The 16,120-nt window shown below is 32.9% G+C and overlaps 2 protein-coding genes across 2 annotated transcripts; one reads left to right on the top strand and one right to left on the bottom strand.

Annotated features, from left to right (window-relative positions):
- Positions 1 to 1,721: 1,721 nt before the first annotated feature.
- On the bottom strand, positions 1,722 to 4,112 carry LOC113852666 (beta-glucosidase 12-like). The gene is made up of 10 exons (XM_027483001.1): positions 4,037 to 4,112; positions 3,787 to 3,864; positions 3,611 to 3,698; positions 3,267 to 3,522; positions 3,027 to 3,142; positions 2,675 to 2,889; positions 2,537 to 2,568; positions 2,219 to 2,321; positions 2,011 to 2,107; positions 1,722 to 1,913 (listed from the first exon to the last, which is right to left on the bottom strand). Exons 1-10 carry the CDS (start codon positions 4,095 to 4,097, stop codon positions 1,748 to 1,750), a joined length of 1,212 nt encoding a protein of 403 aa, XP_027338802.1. The 5' UTR covers positions 4,098 to 4,112; the 3' UTR covers positions 1,722 to 1,747.
- Positions 4,113 to 8,772: 4,660 nt separating this feature from the next.
- Positions 8,773 to 11,414, top strand: LOC113866348 (G-type lectin S-receptor-like serine/threonine-protein kinase LECRK3). The gene has a single exon (XM_027501228.1). It carries the CDS (start codon positions 8,773 to 8,775, stop codon positions 11,338 to 11,340), a length of 2,568 nt encoding a protein of 855 aa, XP_027357029.1. The 3' UTR covers positions 11,341 to 11,414.
- Positions 11,415 to 16,120: the final 4,706 nt, after the last annotated feature.

The raw sequence follows: 16,120 nt of genomic DNA, 5'->3' as shown, positions 1-16,120 counted from the left end.
ATAAATATTTAATTTTAATTAGAGAAAAGTGAAAAAAGCATGTTAAATATTGTATATAAATTTTATTCATAATAAATGTTATACACGAATACTGGGTACTATTTTGAAGAAAAAAAAATCATTTAAGAATTTGCTTACAAACTTTTTTATATAAAAGCTAAATAAAAAATATAAGTTTCACAAAGGAATTAAAATAATATTTAAACTTAATTTTGTTACTATTTTGTAATAATATAGCATGCATATAACCACCATGAGTTAATATCTAACTTCGCGTAATAAAATGCAATATATATGATTTTTTTTCAAAATTCAAAAAAAATGAGATTCTTTTGTTAAATTACGGAAATATATATATTTTTTTAAATTTTCGTTGGCAACTTTTGAACAAAAATGACCACTTAAGACTATTGATATATGTTTTAAATATTTAATTATTTTTTAAAAAATCATCATCCGCAATTTTTAATTTTTAATATTGTTTTTAAATATTATTATTGGCGACTTTTGAAACTTTATCACTTTTTTACATTTTTATCTCTAAATTTTTATACTGCATCAAAAATTGCCAAAACTCTATATTTATGTAATTTAACAAAAAGTTTCATATTTTTTGAATTTAAAAAAATCATATAAAAAAATAGCCTACGTTGTTATTATGCAGTGAAAAGAATTATTTAAAAAAAATAAAAATATATGAGGATGAAAAATAGCAAACAAAAAAATGATTACAACCTTTAAAAGGACTATTTTTTTTTTTTAATAAAGACAACAATAAAAAAAGTTTCCACTGTCTCATAAACAAATATTCAAAAATAAAATAAATATAAGCTAATATTTTTAAATTAAAAATATATTTTTTAAATCAAATGACCTAAAATTTAAAATATTGAATTAATGTTAACAACTTCATTTATCAGAACTCAAATTTGATATAACAAATTAAATTGAGAAAACTCTTACTCATAAATTCATACTTAGCAGTGAATTAATGCGAGTTTTATAACTAAGGAACTTTGTTTTAGAGAATAAAATGGAAAAATCTCAGAGTTGATATTTTATGAGTTGATTTTTATGTAGACCAAATGATCATAATATTGATAATGGATGCATATTAGTTTTGAAACCAATTATTTAAGGACCACAAACACTAGCCAAGTGTGTGTTTAAGATTATACATTAGTTTTGAAACCATTCTAGGTTTTTTGCAATTATTTTTTCTAAATGTCTTTTTATAGCAAATTTTGATTGATTAATTTTGAGCTTTCCTTATTACTATAATTGCTCAAAGCTCCAACAGCGTTGTTTAAGTAACCTCCACAAAAGTTGAGGGTTACCAGACTATATGATGGACACATACGTGGACTTCAAAAAGAGAGTGCTGTTAGTGTATCATCAAGGAGGGTGTTGATGTAATTAATAAAGTTTTTCTTACAAATAAATTATTAAAAAAATATATTTTTTATATGTATATTCCAATTTCAAATAAAGACATAATTTCTCATGATAAAAATGGTAGGATCACAAAATGGTAGAGTGATATAAGTAATTTTTATTTATTTTCTTGGCCACTGTAGCCAATTGTAGGACAAACATTTGGTTGGGAACGCTAATAAGCTGAAGCAAAGAAGTGAAAGATCAAGTACAAGAGCTAAAATAAGAAGCAATACAGGATTCAACAATTGGATGCATTTTACTAAGTATTTATGCCTTTAAGACACTCAAGAGTAGCACAAGTTCAATTCCATCAATGTAGAAATTCTTTGAACCACTCAGCTGATTTCTTTAGATATTTGCTTAATCCATTCTTATAATCAACATAAACAATTCCAAATCGAACTGTATATCCATCTGCCCATTCGAAATTGTCCAACAATGACCACACAAAGTAGCCTTTGACATTGACACCATTCCTGCCAATTGTATTTGTCTTAGTTTAAGTAACAAATTCCTTAAAGAATGGCACAGGCACAGGCTAACTGAAAGTGGAACATTACAAAAGAAACTCACTTTATGGCACTAAGAATATAGGAAAGATGGTTACTGATATAGTCTACTCTCATGTTGTCATCAAGTGATTTTGTACTGTCATTAAGTTCATCAACCCCTGGGTTCATTGAAGAAATTTGATGTGTGAAGAAGAAAGCATTATATTGTTAGGTAAAAGAGATGGTAGTTTGGCTCAGTTATATACAAGTTCTTATTGGTAGAAACTTACCATTTTCTGTTATGTAAATGACTGGATTGTTGAACTTTTCCTTTGTGTATAGTAAAAGATCTTGAATACCTCTAGGATAGATGTATAACCAGTCTGAGGCAGCCTGCAAATTTCACACTTTCTCAAATGAATTGCTTTCTAATATTTTTACTTAATTTTGTTGAAGGTAATGTGATATTTCCTTCAATGAAACAGTTGCAGTTCCCTTTCCAATTTGAAGCCAACCCCATTTTTAAGCTTGTTCTCTAGCTGAATAATGAAAATTGAAGTTTTCAAAACCTTAATGTGATAAGCAGTTATCCCAACATATGCATTTACCTTTGGACCAATCTGTACTCCATCTCTCATTGCTGATGCAACAAATAAAGATCTTAAGTAAACAAATGCATTCTGAAGCATAAGGAGTAACAAACTGAAACCAAAATATATATTTCATTTTCACCTATTGAGTCTTACTTGTGAGAAGAACACACGCATCAGTGAAAAAAGTTTGGTTTTCTTTTGTGCAAGGGACATTGGCTGCATAACTTGCAGTATAATAGTTAAGTCCTATGAAATCAAATGATCCTCTAACCATCAAGGATTGCTCCCTTGAAAATTTTGGCAATCTTTCGCCAGCGTTATTAACCATTTCAACCGGGTATGATCCAGAGTTTAATGGCTCCATAAACCTCAGAAGTCAGGAAATAATGAGTTAGGTCAGCTTGTCCATTAGGCATATTATCACCAATAAAGAAAATGTTATCTTATTCAATTTATATAAACCATAACCACTGAATTGATGTGGAGCTAAAAGAAGAAAAATTACCAGTCGTACAAAAATGCAAGGGCCCTAGATGCAGCATTTTTGTCTGCTTGTGACTGAGAAAGTGGTATTACCCATGGGGAGTTCAATGTAATCCCAATTTGTCCCTTTTGAGAAATCTAAACAAAATAAAACCACTTCCAGTTAAATTTACCCCTTCCAATTTATCAAGAAATTAATTTGATAATGACACTACTTTTTGTGCTAATCTGCAGTGCATTACAAAATGGTTCCTATAGTAACCTGGTACTTGTCCCTATAGACTTTGACAGCAGCTGCATGAGCAAGAATCTGGTAGTGAGTGACCAGGTAGGGCTCAGTAATAGAATCTCCAGCACTGCAATTGAAGGGCAACCACTTGGAGCATCTTCCTGGTGCAAATAATCCATATGCATAACCCTGAGCTGTGTAGGTGATTGGCTCATTTAAAGTAATCCACTGCTTCACTCTATCACCAAATTCTCTATAGCACAACTCTGCATAGTCTGCAAAATCCTTCCTGATGATAGAGTTTACACCATTTACAAGGGAATTAAGGGGAGCCTGTGTGTATATTACTTAGAAGGTTTGATAAGGAAAGTACTCACACAATATAGGGGCTCAAAAAACCACCATATTCATCTTCAAGGGCTTGAGGGAGATCCCAATGAAATAGAGTTACAAAGGGCTGCAAACCTGTGGTTAAGGGATAGACAAGATCTTCATCAACAGTGAGAAAATAACAGGCTTTGGTATTATATGCAAGAGAAAGATTGAATCAGACCATTTGAGAGGAGTTCATTGATAAGATTGTTGTAATATGTGATGCCTTCTCTGTTTATACCTCCCCTCAGGTTTCCACCTAAACCAAACACATGACCAATGTTGAATCCTATTTATGTCAATTTACAGTCCAAATTTAAGTTCATATAAAAAATATAGTTGTTTTGATACATAAGTTGTATGTAGCCATAACTAGAAAGCAATTAAATTGAGGATTAGAAGAATAAATGAAGTTGAATATTCTTCCTCACTAGGTAGAACCCTGGACCATGAAATAGAGAATCTGTATGCATCAAATCCTATGTCCTTCATGATACCAATATCTTCCTGCCATATCGTCTCAAACATTTCAGAGGAATAATGAACACTAGACTTTATTCAGACACATACAAAGCGTGCATGTTGAAGAGACTGAGATGTACCTTGTAGCGGTGGTAAGAATCAACTGTAACGTCTCCACTACTTTTGTCCCTTATCCTGTCTGATGAAGATTCAAACGTAAGGAAGTTCTTCAAAATTCAAAATTTTAAAAATACAAAACTTTAATTGGTGCAATAGTTAATAAGGTGATGTCAAGCCAAGTTAATTAACATGCTAAGAACTTATTCATTTAAAGAATAAAAACCTTAAAATTTTAAAACTAGTACAGGGACCTGTGCAAAGCTTGGCCTATTTTCTATATATTATATTGCTAGTCTCATTGATTCATTCAACAATGCAGCACCATTTAGTTTGTTAATTGATTAGTAAAACTTTCTTTCTTTACTTCTAAATACTAGCTAGGGCCCAGAAAAGAATGCAAGACAATCTTCCAATAAAACAAGATTATTTGTTTTAGATGAACAAAGCCCAAGTTCAATTTAAATGAGAAAACATGTTTCTCTACATTCTAACGGGACAAATTGTTTGCAGTTTGCACCTAAGAAAGAGAAATAACGAGTGATACTGTGACAGTTTACAAAAATACGAAGAATGGACACCGAACACAACAACATGAACAAGGACACTTTGACATGGCTAATGTCTAAAAATATAGGTAACATTGTTAAGGTAAATGAACTAATAACCAAATGTGACAGGTAGCATTAATTCAGGTTCAGAAAGTTAAAGGGAAACCATTTACCAGGATGTTTGTGAGTGAAGGTGTCCCATATACTTAGTCCCCTTCCCCCTTCGTTTGTTGCACCTTCATACTTGACTCATCATCCAATCCCACATAAGATATGATAAAAAAAATTCATTTTCTGGTTTTATACTATAAAATGTGCTGTTGCAAGATAGCTAGATAGAACATAAACCTGGTAAGAAGATGAGGCTGTCCCAAATAAGAAATCTACTGGAAAAATGCCACGGTTAAGAGAATCCACTAACTGAACCATCACAAAGAAAAACACAGTGAGTAAAATGCCTTCAGCTCGCATGGTCTCACTTTCTAACTCTCAACTAAACATAAATTGATTGCGAAATGATCAACCTTTATAAAGGTCAGAGAACATTATGATTGAAACATTTTTCTAATCATAATAAATTTAATTCTTCATTATTCAAACACCATCTTGAAAGTTTAAATTAAATTAGTAGAAGCAATAGCATAGGACTAGCTACCCCACATCTATTTCACTTGGCCTTTTTTTCATGTTCTTTTTCCTCACCCCTTTGTGTAAGTGGACAAGCTTTGAAAGGCATAATGTTTGGAAACAGTATTTTATGATTGATTTCAAAAGGAGTGTGTGCCACATTTTCCTACCAAATCAAATCTAATGTGACGTCTGTTCAATAGCCAAATTCCTTAATTACTGATTCTTCGGCCATTAATCATATTGAATGACCAACTAGATGAACAAGATAAAATATCATAAATTCAATTAAAAATACCAGATTAATTCGATTTTAACATAGAAAGTTTCATGAAATTAAAAGATGTACTAATCTTGGGTAATTATCTTTCAAGAAATTTGGTAAAAGGTAGTTGAGAATTATCTGCACACATTGTCCAAAGATCTACGAAGAGTTCACAAGGGATACATTTTCTTGGCCTTGTTCTTTTTCTTCGCTTTTTTAAATATAGCTAAAAATTATTGGTTTTTTTTTCCATTAAAATATTTCTACCAATGAATGAAGCTTGTTGGTAACTGGGCACCCACAATCTCCATACCATCATGTTCACGTTTGCATTCTTCCATTACCTTACTCTCTTGCCCTTTATGTGCATTCGGGGGGCAAAAAAAATCGTAGTTTTATTTATTTATTTTTTGGTAGGTCTTGACACTCTTGAACAAGAACATAACTGAAGATAAAGAATCAATGGCGAAAAACAAAAAACAAAATGTGAATCTCACTTTTCCTCTTATTTAAGTCCAATTTTAATCTATTAGTGTGTGTACCCGTAAGTCGCAGAGTAGTATATTAAAAAAATTAAATTCAAAATATATGTTTAAAATATTCAACAAGTAAAAATGATGTTGGAACATTTGAAATCGTTCAACAGTTCTTGTTATAAAAACAAAATAAAGTAATTAATAGAATATTTGCTTGGTGATGTTAAAGGGTGCATTTGGATATGCAATTTACGATTATTTGGTTTTCAAGTGATCATTTATGTTATAAAATTTACTTAGAGATAAGTTGAAAAGAGTTTATTTTGATAAATTATACTGAAAAACTTATTAGGATAGGTTAAAAAGAATTTATGAGAATCTATTATTGAAGAAAGAGTTATTGAGCTATGAGTTTGATAGACATATTTATTTTAAATGTCTTAAATAATTTTAAAGATTTTTTTTAACTTATGTATCATTTGATATGTTGTTAATCCACCAAAGTAGGTTAGTTGAAAAAAAAAATTAATCTTTTTATTTTTTTAAGCCATGGCTTATAATTTTAAGTTTTTGGATTTCTACTTCAATTTTTTTTTCTTATGCTATAAATGTAATTGTTATTTTTGTTTGACCTTTTTATTTTCATTTTCATATATTTTTTAGGATTTGAGTTTTGATATCATATTAAGATGTAGTATGTGGCCTCAATTCAAGTATAAGGGTGAGGGAAATGAACATGCTTAAGCTTGAAAGGTCTCTTTATCTAAAATGACTTTAAGTGATTTTAGAGTATGACCATGAGCTCAAACCAATAATGAAAGAGTGTTTAAATTGTAAGTTTGAGAGACTTCTTTGTTTAAAATTATTTAAAATATCTTAAGTAAGTTTAGAGTAAAACCTTCTTATTTATATAATTTTAGATATGTTACTAACTTACCAATGTGAGCATTTATATCTTAACACTCTCCTACTTTCCAACTAACTTTGAACTAGATGAAATTTTCATTTTTATTAATTATTTGTTATTTTTTAGTATGTGCTTGTAAGTTGTAACTTCCAAAAAAAAATTAGTCTCTACCTTAATTTTTTTTATTTTTATTGCTTGGGTTTGTGTTTTGTTTTAAGATATACCACAACTCTAATTTTTTTTATTTGACCTTTTTTTATTTTAAAATTGAGTTTTAATACTTTAAGGTTTTAATACTAGGTCAATTCAATAATGAATGATCGTTTGATATATATCATATAAAACAGACACCAAAAATAAAATTATCATATTCTTTTATTATATTTACCAAACAGATCTAAAGTTAAATAAGCAACCACGCACTGATAAGATCACTTCAAATTGCATTAATTGTCAAAAGCATGATTGTATTAATTGATTCTAAGAGCGGCTAAGTTTTCTCTAATGATCTGAGTCATAATGTTGCTCTTTATGTATAAAGATTCTGCAGTTAAGAATAAAGTAAATACATAATTATATTCAACATTTAAATTAATAAGTTTTAAAATTTATTAAAAGTATTAAGAAAATTAATTTTAGAAAAATATTTTATAAATAACTTAATTAATCTCCACTCCTATATTTATTCTTAGTAAAAACATTCCTAATTTAAATCTAGCTAGCACGCTCTCCCAGCACACACTATAAAAGATTATTATAAATAATATAATAAAAGCTATCACTGTTACTTTAACTTACTTGAAATTGCTTTAAATTAAAATATGCAAGTGTTTGAAGATTATATTAATTGAATTAATTAAGATTAATAAAAATTGATAAAATTTAAGATAAACGATAATAATTTATTGTTTACTTTTGTATATCAATAATTTTTCTAAGTAAATGGAAGTTGATGGAACGGTCAGAATAGGTCAGGAATTTTAATGTATACGGTAAAATGCACGTCTTTGACCTTTTATTAAATAGTTTTGGATATTTTTTATTAAATTGTTTAATAATTTTTTATTGTTTTACGAAATAAGCATTAAATGGAAATATATATTTTTTATTTTAAAAATATAAATATATTTAATATTTTCTTTTTTTAATAATTAAAAAGTTATAAAAATAAAGATAAAATATGAAAAATTATTTTTCATCACAATTCTATGCAACCTGGATTGTATGCCCCACTATACCGTGCTGATATAATCTCCACGACGCGGGTAATTAGGAAATATTTTAATTTGTTTTAGTATTTATTAAAATAAAATTAAAGATAATATTGAATATTACTTTTTATTAATATTTATTTGTTCATATAAATTTTTTTAAGTAAATAAATAAAATATTTATATCAGTAGAGCACTCCATAAGTTAAAGAAAGACTCGATATTAGAAGAATATATTCAGAAATTTACTAAATATAATGATAATAAAATGATTGAGTATTTTAGTTTGTATAACTTTTTTCTCTCTCCGGAGAAATAAATAGGAACAAATAGCCCAATTTTATTGATATAAATTGTTAGAATTAAGTTTAAATATTTCAAATTTAATTTTTATTAAAAATTATTACATAAAAATATAAAAGTATAATTAAAATTTTTTGATAAATTTTTATTTGTTTGGTAATGTTTAAATTAAACTTTAAAGAACTGGTGTTGATAATTTTTCTACATTATATTATAAATAAAATATAATACTTGTTTTTTATTTAAAGATGAAAAAGCCCTTGCTACTGTTGACAAAGACCAAGACTAAGACCAACTCAAAGGACACGGTTGTTGGGTTTCAGTCTTGGACTGACACAGAAAATTTTGCTATAAAATATGTTGTTTATGAATCACAGGCATCTCAGAGCACAACAATGGCCTCAATTTCTCTTCATTACTATTGTGTCCTTCTATTTCTTCCTTTGATTTTGTCTGTGTCTAGCATTAACACTAATTCCAAATGTAGTGTAAACTTAAATTCCTCCCTCACCAACGACACATTTACATGGAATTCAGCATCAGGGGAATTCACCTTTGGTTTCCAGAGTGTTTTATTTGATGACAAGGAGTTCATGCTTGTACTTGCTGTTTGGTTTTCCAATGACCCAAACCATACCATAGTATGGTATGCAAAAAATACAAACCAAAACCCTTCATTTCCTCTTGGTTCCACAGTGAACTTGACAAACAAAGGACTTGTTGTATATGACCCAAAAGGCCATAACACCTGGCATCGTCCAGAAAAAGACAATAATGTAATAGTGTCATGTGCTTCTATGTTAGACAACGGAAGTTTTGTGCTTTTTGACAAGGATGGCAAGTTGATTTGGGAAAGCTTTGAAGAGCCCACTGATACTATTCTTCCAGGCCAAAATCTTGCTAATCACCCGAGTTTCAAAGCCCGTCAATCTGACACAAGTTTTTATGATGGAAGTTTTGAGCTCAATTGGCAACGTGATGGCAATTTGGTTCTTTACTATGCACCACAATCAAGTGATCAAACCACTCAGGCTCCCACACTTGAAGCTTATTGGTCCACTGGAACATACATAACAGATTCACAATTGATCTTTGATGAGGTTGGACAAATGTACATAAAAAGTGACACGAGTGAAGTACTAGTCACAAGTGGTGGATCAAAGGAGTTCATGTACATGGCTAGAATTGACCCTGATGGAGTTTTCAGATTCTATTATCACAGGAAAACTGAGAATGTGATTGCTGGAAGTTGTAGGTCAGGGTGGTGGAGTGAGTTGCAACGGTATCCACAAGATATTTGCCTTGCCTTCACCAAGCAAACGGGAAATATTATTTGTGGTTTCAATAGCTATTGTGTTACCATCAATGGGAAGACCAATTGTGAGTGCCCTGAACAATATTCTCCTTTTAAACATGACAATCTCACAGGTTGTAGACCAGATTTTCCACTACCCAATTGCAACCAAGAGGGGTGGGAGCAGAATACAGATCTTGTTGATTTCAAGGAGTATAAAAATTTGGATTGGCCTCTATCTGATTATGACATGCTAACTGGTCCTGCAATGGATAAGGATATGTGTAGACAAAAATGCCTTGAAGATTGCTTCTGTGCAGTAGCCATATATGATGTGGGAAGATGTTGGAAGAAGAAATATCCTTTGAGTAATGGAAGGAAACACCCTAATGTCACTAGGATAGCTCTTGTCAAGGTACCTAAAACAAGTTTGAACAAGGTTGTGAAAAGAAAATCTACTCTAGTGCTTGTTATATCAATACTACTTGGGAGCTCTGTCTTCCTCAATGTCCTTTTGTTTGTTGCTTTGTTTGCAGCTCTTTTATTTTTCTACCACAAGAAGCTTTTGAATCCAAACTTGTCAACTGGAACAACGAGGTGCTTTACTTACAAGGAGCTTGAAGAAGCAACCACAGGCTTCAAACAAATCTTGGGTCGAGGTGCTTTTGGAACGGTATATAAAGGGGTCTTAACATCATATACAAGTAGATATGTTGCTGTTAAAAGGCTTGATAAGGTGGTGCAAGAAGGTGAAAAGGAATTCAAAACAGAAGTGAGTGTGATTGGCCAAACCCACCACAGGAATTTGGTTCGTTTATTTGGTTATTGTGATGAAGGGGACCATCGGCTTCTAGTCTATGAGTACATGAGTAATGGATCACTAGCAAGATTTCTCTTTGGGATTTCAAGGCCTCATTGGAATCAAAGAGTGCAAATTGCTTTGGGAATTGCAAGGGGTCTCACATATTTGCATGAAGAGTGCAGCACCCAAATCATTCACTGTGACATAAAGCCTCAAAACATATTGCTAGATGATTTGTTCACGCCTAGGATTTCTGATTTTGGGTTAGCAAAGTTGTTGTTGGCTGAGCAAACTCAAGCTGCTAAGACAGGTTTAAGAGGAACAATTGGCTATTTTGCACCTGAATGGTTTAGGAAAGGTTCGATCACAACTAAAGTAGATGTTTACAGTTTTGGAGTGATGTTGTTAGAGATCATATGTTGCAAATCAAGTGTTGACTCTGCAATGGCAAACGAAGAAGAGGTGCTCATAGATTGGGCATATCATTGTTATAGCCAAGGAAATGTGGTTAAATTGGTAGAAAATGATGAGGAGGCAAAGAGTGACATAAAGAGGGTGGAAAAGCATGTGATGGTGGCAATTTGGTGTATTCAAGAGGATCCTTCACTAAGACCCTCCATGAAGAAGGTCACCCAAATGCTAGAGGACGTTATCACAATTTCTGTGCCACCTCGTCCTTCCATGTTCAGTTCATCATCGTTTAGAACTTCATTTACCTAGTAGCAGTTGAGCATTTTCTATTATTTTAGTTCTTAGTTGTATTTATTTATTTATGTAGTCTATCTATGAATAATGATTCTATACCAAGATGCGTTGTGGTGTTAGTTGCATGTTTAGTCAAGTCTGTTGAGTTGGAGATGCTAAGCAATAGGAGAAGTACTGGTACCAAAACGAATTAATTGAAATTTGAAAAGTAACATATGAGAAAAAGGCAACGTTAAAGACTATTGGTTAATTTTTTTTCAATAAATAACTATAGCTTAGTTAACGATTTATTAAAAATTTATTTATGAGAGACAGTCACTGCAAACGAGCAATATCTCTTCAAGTAGTTTATTAACCCACACTAATAACAAGCTCTAGTGCCACTCAAGCAAGTCCTTGAGTGGAACTTGTTACAAGTAGAACAAGGAATGAAAGTAGCATTAAAATTTTTCTGAGAATGACAGGTCCATAATGATCCCCTGACTGACCTGTGACTATATCTTGTCCTGAAAGATTGTCTACCAAAACTACTCTTTTGCATTACTGCTTTCTACTTTGAATGATCTTGCCACACTCGCTCAAGTGACTTCTTTGCAGCTCCTGTACTCGTAACTTGTTACAAGAGTTTTGTGTTAGTCCCACATCGGTGGGAGTTTCAATTGGGAGGACCCCTCTTCCTTATAAATATAGGCTTATGGTCCCCATAACAATCATTCCAAAAAATCTTCTCCCCCACTAATTTTGTATTACACTGAGCTTGTACTTGGTAGTAGTAGTCTCCTATTTTGAGGAGCAAATTTTAGAGTGAGGAGTGGTGTAATATTTTTTCTTCCAGAAAATATTTTTTTTTATAAGTATTGTTTCTCTTTTAACTCTTATTTTTCTCATTTTTATTTTAGTTAGTGTGTTATTATACTGGTATTCTGGTCTTAACAGTGGTATCAGAGCCACTATGTTGTTTATATTATTTCGATGTAGTGTACATTGGTATAGTGCTAGAGAAAATTCTTAGTATGCTCTGTGGTTGCAGTATTGTCTGATCTGCTATATCAGAAAAAAATTATTCTTGTTACTGGGTATATAATTTTGGTAGTGTAAAAGTGCATATATAGTGTGTACTTATTCACAGTCTACCATTATTATTGTTTCAGTAGGTAGTACTATTCACAGTGAAAGTTACATAAGTCGGTATAATTAAGAGAGAAATTATGGCAGCAAAATATGAGATATAGAAATTTCATGAGAGTAATTTCTCCTTGTGGAAATTAAAGATAAGAGCAATTTTGAGGAAAGATAATTGTCTTGATGCAATTGAAGGCAGACCTGCAGATATTTTAGAAGAAAAATGGGGAGAAATGGATAACAATGTTGTTGCCAATTTGCACTTAGCATTGGCAGATTCAGTGTTATCCAGTGTTGCAGAGAAGAAGACTGCAAAGGAGATTTGGGACACACTGATCAAGTTGTACGAGGTCAAGTCACTTCGCACCAGAATATTCTTGAAGAGGAAACTCTACACTCTTTGAATGAGTGAGTCCACATCAGTAACGGACCACATCAACAATCTGAATACGCTGTTTGCTCAGCTTACAGCCGCAGATTTCAACATAGTAGAAAATGAACGTGCGGAGCTTCTACTCTAGAGTTTACCAGATTCATATGATCAACTCATCATCAATATAACAAACAACAACATTATCGGTCGTCTATCCTTTGATGATGTTGTTGGAGCAGTTCTTGAAGAAGAATCCAGGCGAAAGAATAAAGAAGATAGACTTGAAAATTCTAAACAGGCAGAAGCATTGACGATGATGAAAGGAAGATCAATGGAACGTGGTTCTAGTGGGAGCCAGAATCATGGTAGATCAAAATCTCAGAGAAGGAAGAACCTCAAATGCTACAACTGTGGCAAGAGAGGGCACGTGAAGAAAGATTGTTGGAACAAGAAGAGTGGAGGAGGGAAGAATATTGAAGCATCAACCTCTCAAGGTTGTGTTGCAAGTATCTCAGATGATGGTAAAATCTTATATAGTGAAGCAGTAAAATCTAGAGGTGGAAGACAACTTCATGAATGTTGGATATTGGATTCAGGTGCAACCTGACACATGACTCCATGTCGAGACTGATTTTACAATTATGAACCTATCTCGGGAGGATCCGTGTTCATGGGAAATGATCATGCCCTAGAAATTGCTGAAATTGGTACTGTCAAATTGAAAATGCATGATGGTACTGTTCGAACAATTCAAGGGGTACGACATGTGAAGGGCTTGAAAAATAATTTATTGTCCGTTGGGCAATTGGATGACCTTAATTGCAAGATCCACATTGCAGGTGGAATTTTGAAAGTGGTTAAAGGCAACTTGGTGGTGATGAAAGCAGAAAAGATCACAACCAATTTATACATGCTTTTGGGAGATACATTGAAAGAAGCAGATGCATCAGTTGCAATTAGTCAAGAAGAAGAAACAATGATGTGGCATCGTAGACTTGGTCATATGTTAGAACGAGGCCTGAAAATTCTAGCAGAACGTAATCTCTTGCCTGGACTCAAAATGGTAACCTTACCATTTTGTGAGCACTGTGTGACAAGTAAGCAGCATAGATTGAAGTTTGGCAACGTGACTACAAGAAGCAGACACATACTGGACTTGATTCATTCTGATGTATGGGAATCACCGGAAGTATCTATTGGAGGAGCAAAATATTTTGTATCATTCATTGATGATCACTCAAGGAGATTATGGGTGTACCCAATCAAGAAGAAGTCAGATGTGTTTTCAGTGTTCAAGGAATTTAAAGCACTAGTAGAACTTAAAACTGGGAAAAGAATTAAGTGCTTAAGGACAGATAATGGAGGAGAATATGTAGATGGTGATTTTCTGGCATTTTGCAAGCAAGAGCGTATTTCAAGGCAATTCACAGTGCCTTATACACCTCAGCAGAATGGTATAGCAGAGCGGATGAACAGAACTCTTCTAGAAAGAACAAGAGCTATGCTAAGAACAGCAGGAGTGGCTAAATCTTTCTGGGCAGAAGCAGTGAAAACTGTCTGTTATGTAATAAACCGATCACCATCAACAACAATTGGTTTAAAGACACCAATGGAGATATGGAATGGAAAGCCACCTAATTATTCTTCATTACATGTGTTTGGATGTCCTGTGTACGTAATGTACAATTCCCAAGAAAGAACAAAACTGAATCCAAAATCCAGGAAATGTATATTCTTGGGTTATGCTGACAATGTTAAGGGGTATCGCTTGTGGGATCCTACTGCCCACAAGGTTGTTGTTAGCAGAGGTGTAGTCTTTGCAGAAAATGAACTGTAAAAGGAGCAGAAAGATGACAGTACTACCAAAGACACTACTTTAGTAGTGATAGAAAGGAAGGCTAATGAAGATGATAACTCTAAAGCAGAACAAGAGCACAGAGAACAAGAACCAAATGATGCCAATGATAGAGAAACTCAACAAACAAGACGTGAGATAAGGAGACCATCTTGGCACTCAGACTATGTGATGGCAAGTCACGATGCATATTGTCTTCTAACAGATGAAGGAGAACCATCAACCTTTCAAGAGGTTGTGAGCAGTTCAGATGCTTCTCTGTGGATGGCAGTAATGCAGGAAGAAATGAAAGCCTTACATAGAAACAAGACATGGAAACTTGTAACACTTCCAGAAGGTCGAAAAGCCATTGGAAACAAATGGGTTTATAAGATTAAACGTGATGGCAATGATCAAGTGGAGCGATATCGTGCAAGACTGGTGATTAAAGAATTTGCTCAGAAAGAAGGCATTGATTTCAATGAAATATTTTCTCCAGTGGTTAGACTTACCACTATCAGAATAGTGTTGGCTATGTGTGCTACGTTTGATTTACATCTTGAACAATTAGATGTAAAGACTGCTTTTCTTCATGGTGAACTTGAAGAGGAAATATATATGCTCCAACCAGAAGGTTTTGAAGAACAAGGAAAGGAAGACTTGGTTTGCAGGTTGACCAAATCTCTGTACGGTTTAAAACAGGCGCCAAGGTGTTGGTACAAGAGATTTGATTCCTTCATTGTTAGCCTTAAATACAACAGACTGAGTTCAGACCATTGTACGTATTATAAGAGGTTTGGTGATAATGATTTCATCATTTTGTTGTTGTATGTGGATGACATGCTGGTGGTAGGCCCTAGCAAAGATCGAATCCAAGAATTGAAGGCACAATTAGTTAGGGAATTTGATATGAAGGACTTGGGACCAGCAAACAAGATTTTAGGGATGCAAATACACCGAGACAGAAAAGATAGGAAGATTTGGCTCTCCCAAAAGAATTATCTTCGTAAAGTCTTGCGGCGCTTCAATATGCAAGACTGTGAGCCAATCTCTACCCCACTTCTTGTCAGTTATAAATTATCCTCAAGTATGTGTCCTAGCAATGAAGCAGAGAGGATGGAAATGTCTCGAGTACCGTATGCATCAGCGGTGGGAAGCCTTATGTATGCCATGATTTGTACTAGAGTAGACATTGCACAAGCAGTGAGAGTCGTCAGTAGGTACATGACAGATCCTGGTAGAGAGCATTGGAATGTTGTAAAGAGGATCCTTAGATACATAAAAGGAACCTCTAATGTTGCATTATGTTTTGAAGGATCAGAATTTATTGTGAAAGGCTATGTTGATTCAGATTTTGCAGGAGATCTGGATAAAAGAAAATCTACTACTGGTTATGTGTTTACACTTGCTGGAGGGGCAGTAAGCTGGTTATCTAAGTTACAGACTGTTGTGGCTTTGTCTACTAC

This window comes from Abrus precatorius, unplaced genomic scaffold (genome assembly GCF_003935025.1).
Source record: "Abrus precatorius isolate BTA unplaced genomic scaffold, Abrus_2018 Scaffold10, whole genome shotgun sequence".
Lineage (NCBI taxonomy): Eukaryota > Viridiplantae > Streptophyta > Magnoliopsida > Fabales > Fabaceae > Abrus > Abrus precatorius.
Note: the sequence above shows the minus strand (reverse complement) of the source record. Positions and strands in the feature narration are given on the sequence as shown.

Coding starts and splice junctions, on each gene's coding strand:
- LOC113852666 (XM_027483001.1), bottom strand. CDS start 4,097: ATGAAGGACATAGGATTTGATGCATACAGATTCTCTATTTCATGGTCC. Junction 3,865..4,036: donor ATGGTCCAGGGTTCTACCTA/GTGAGGAAGAAT, acceptor TGTTTGGTTTAG/GTGGAAACCTGAGGGGAGGT. Junction 2,108..2,218: donor CATTTACATAACAGAAAATG/GTAAGTTTCTAC, acceptor CAATGAACCCAG/GGGTTGATGAACTTAATGAC.
- LOC113866348 (XM_027501228.1), top strand. CDS start 8,773: ATGAAAAAGCCCTTGCTACTGTTGACAAAGACCAAGACTAAGACCAAC.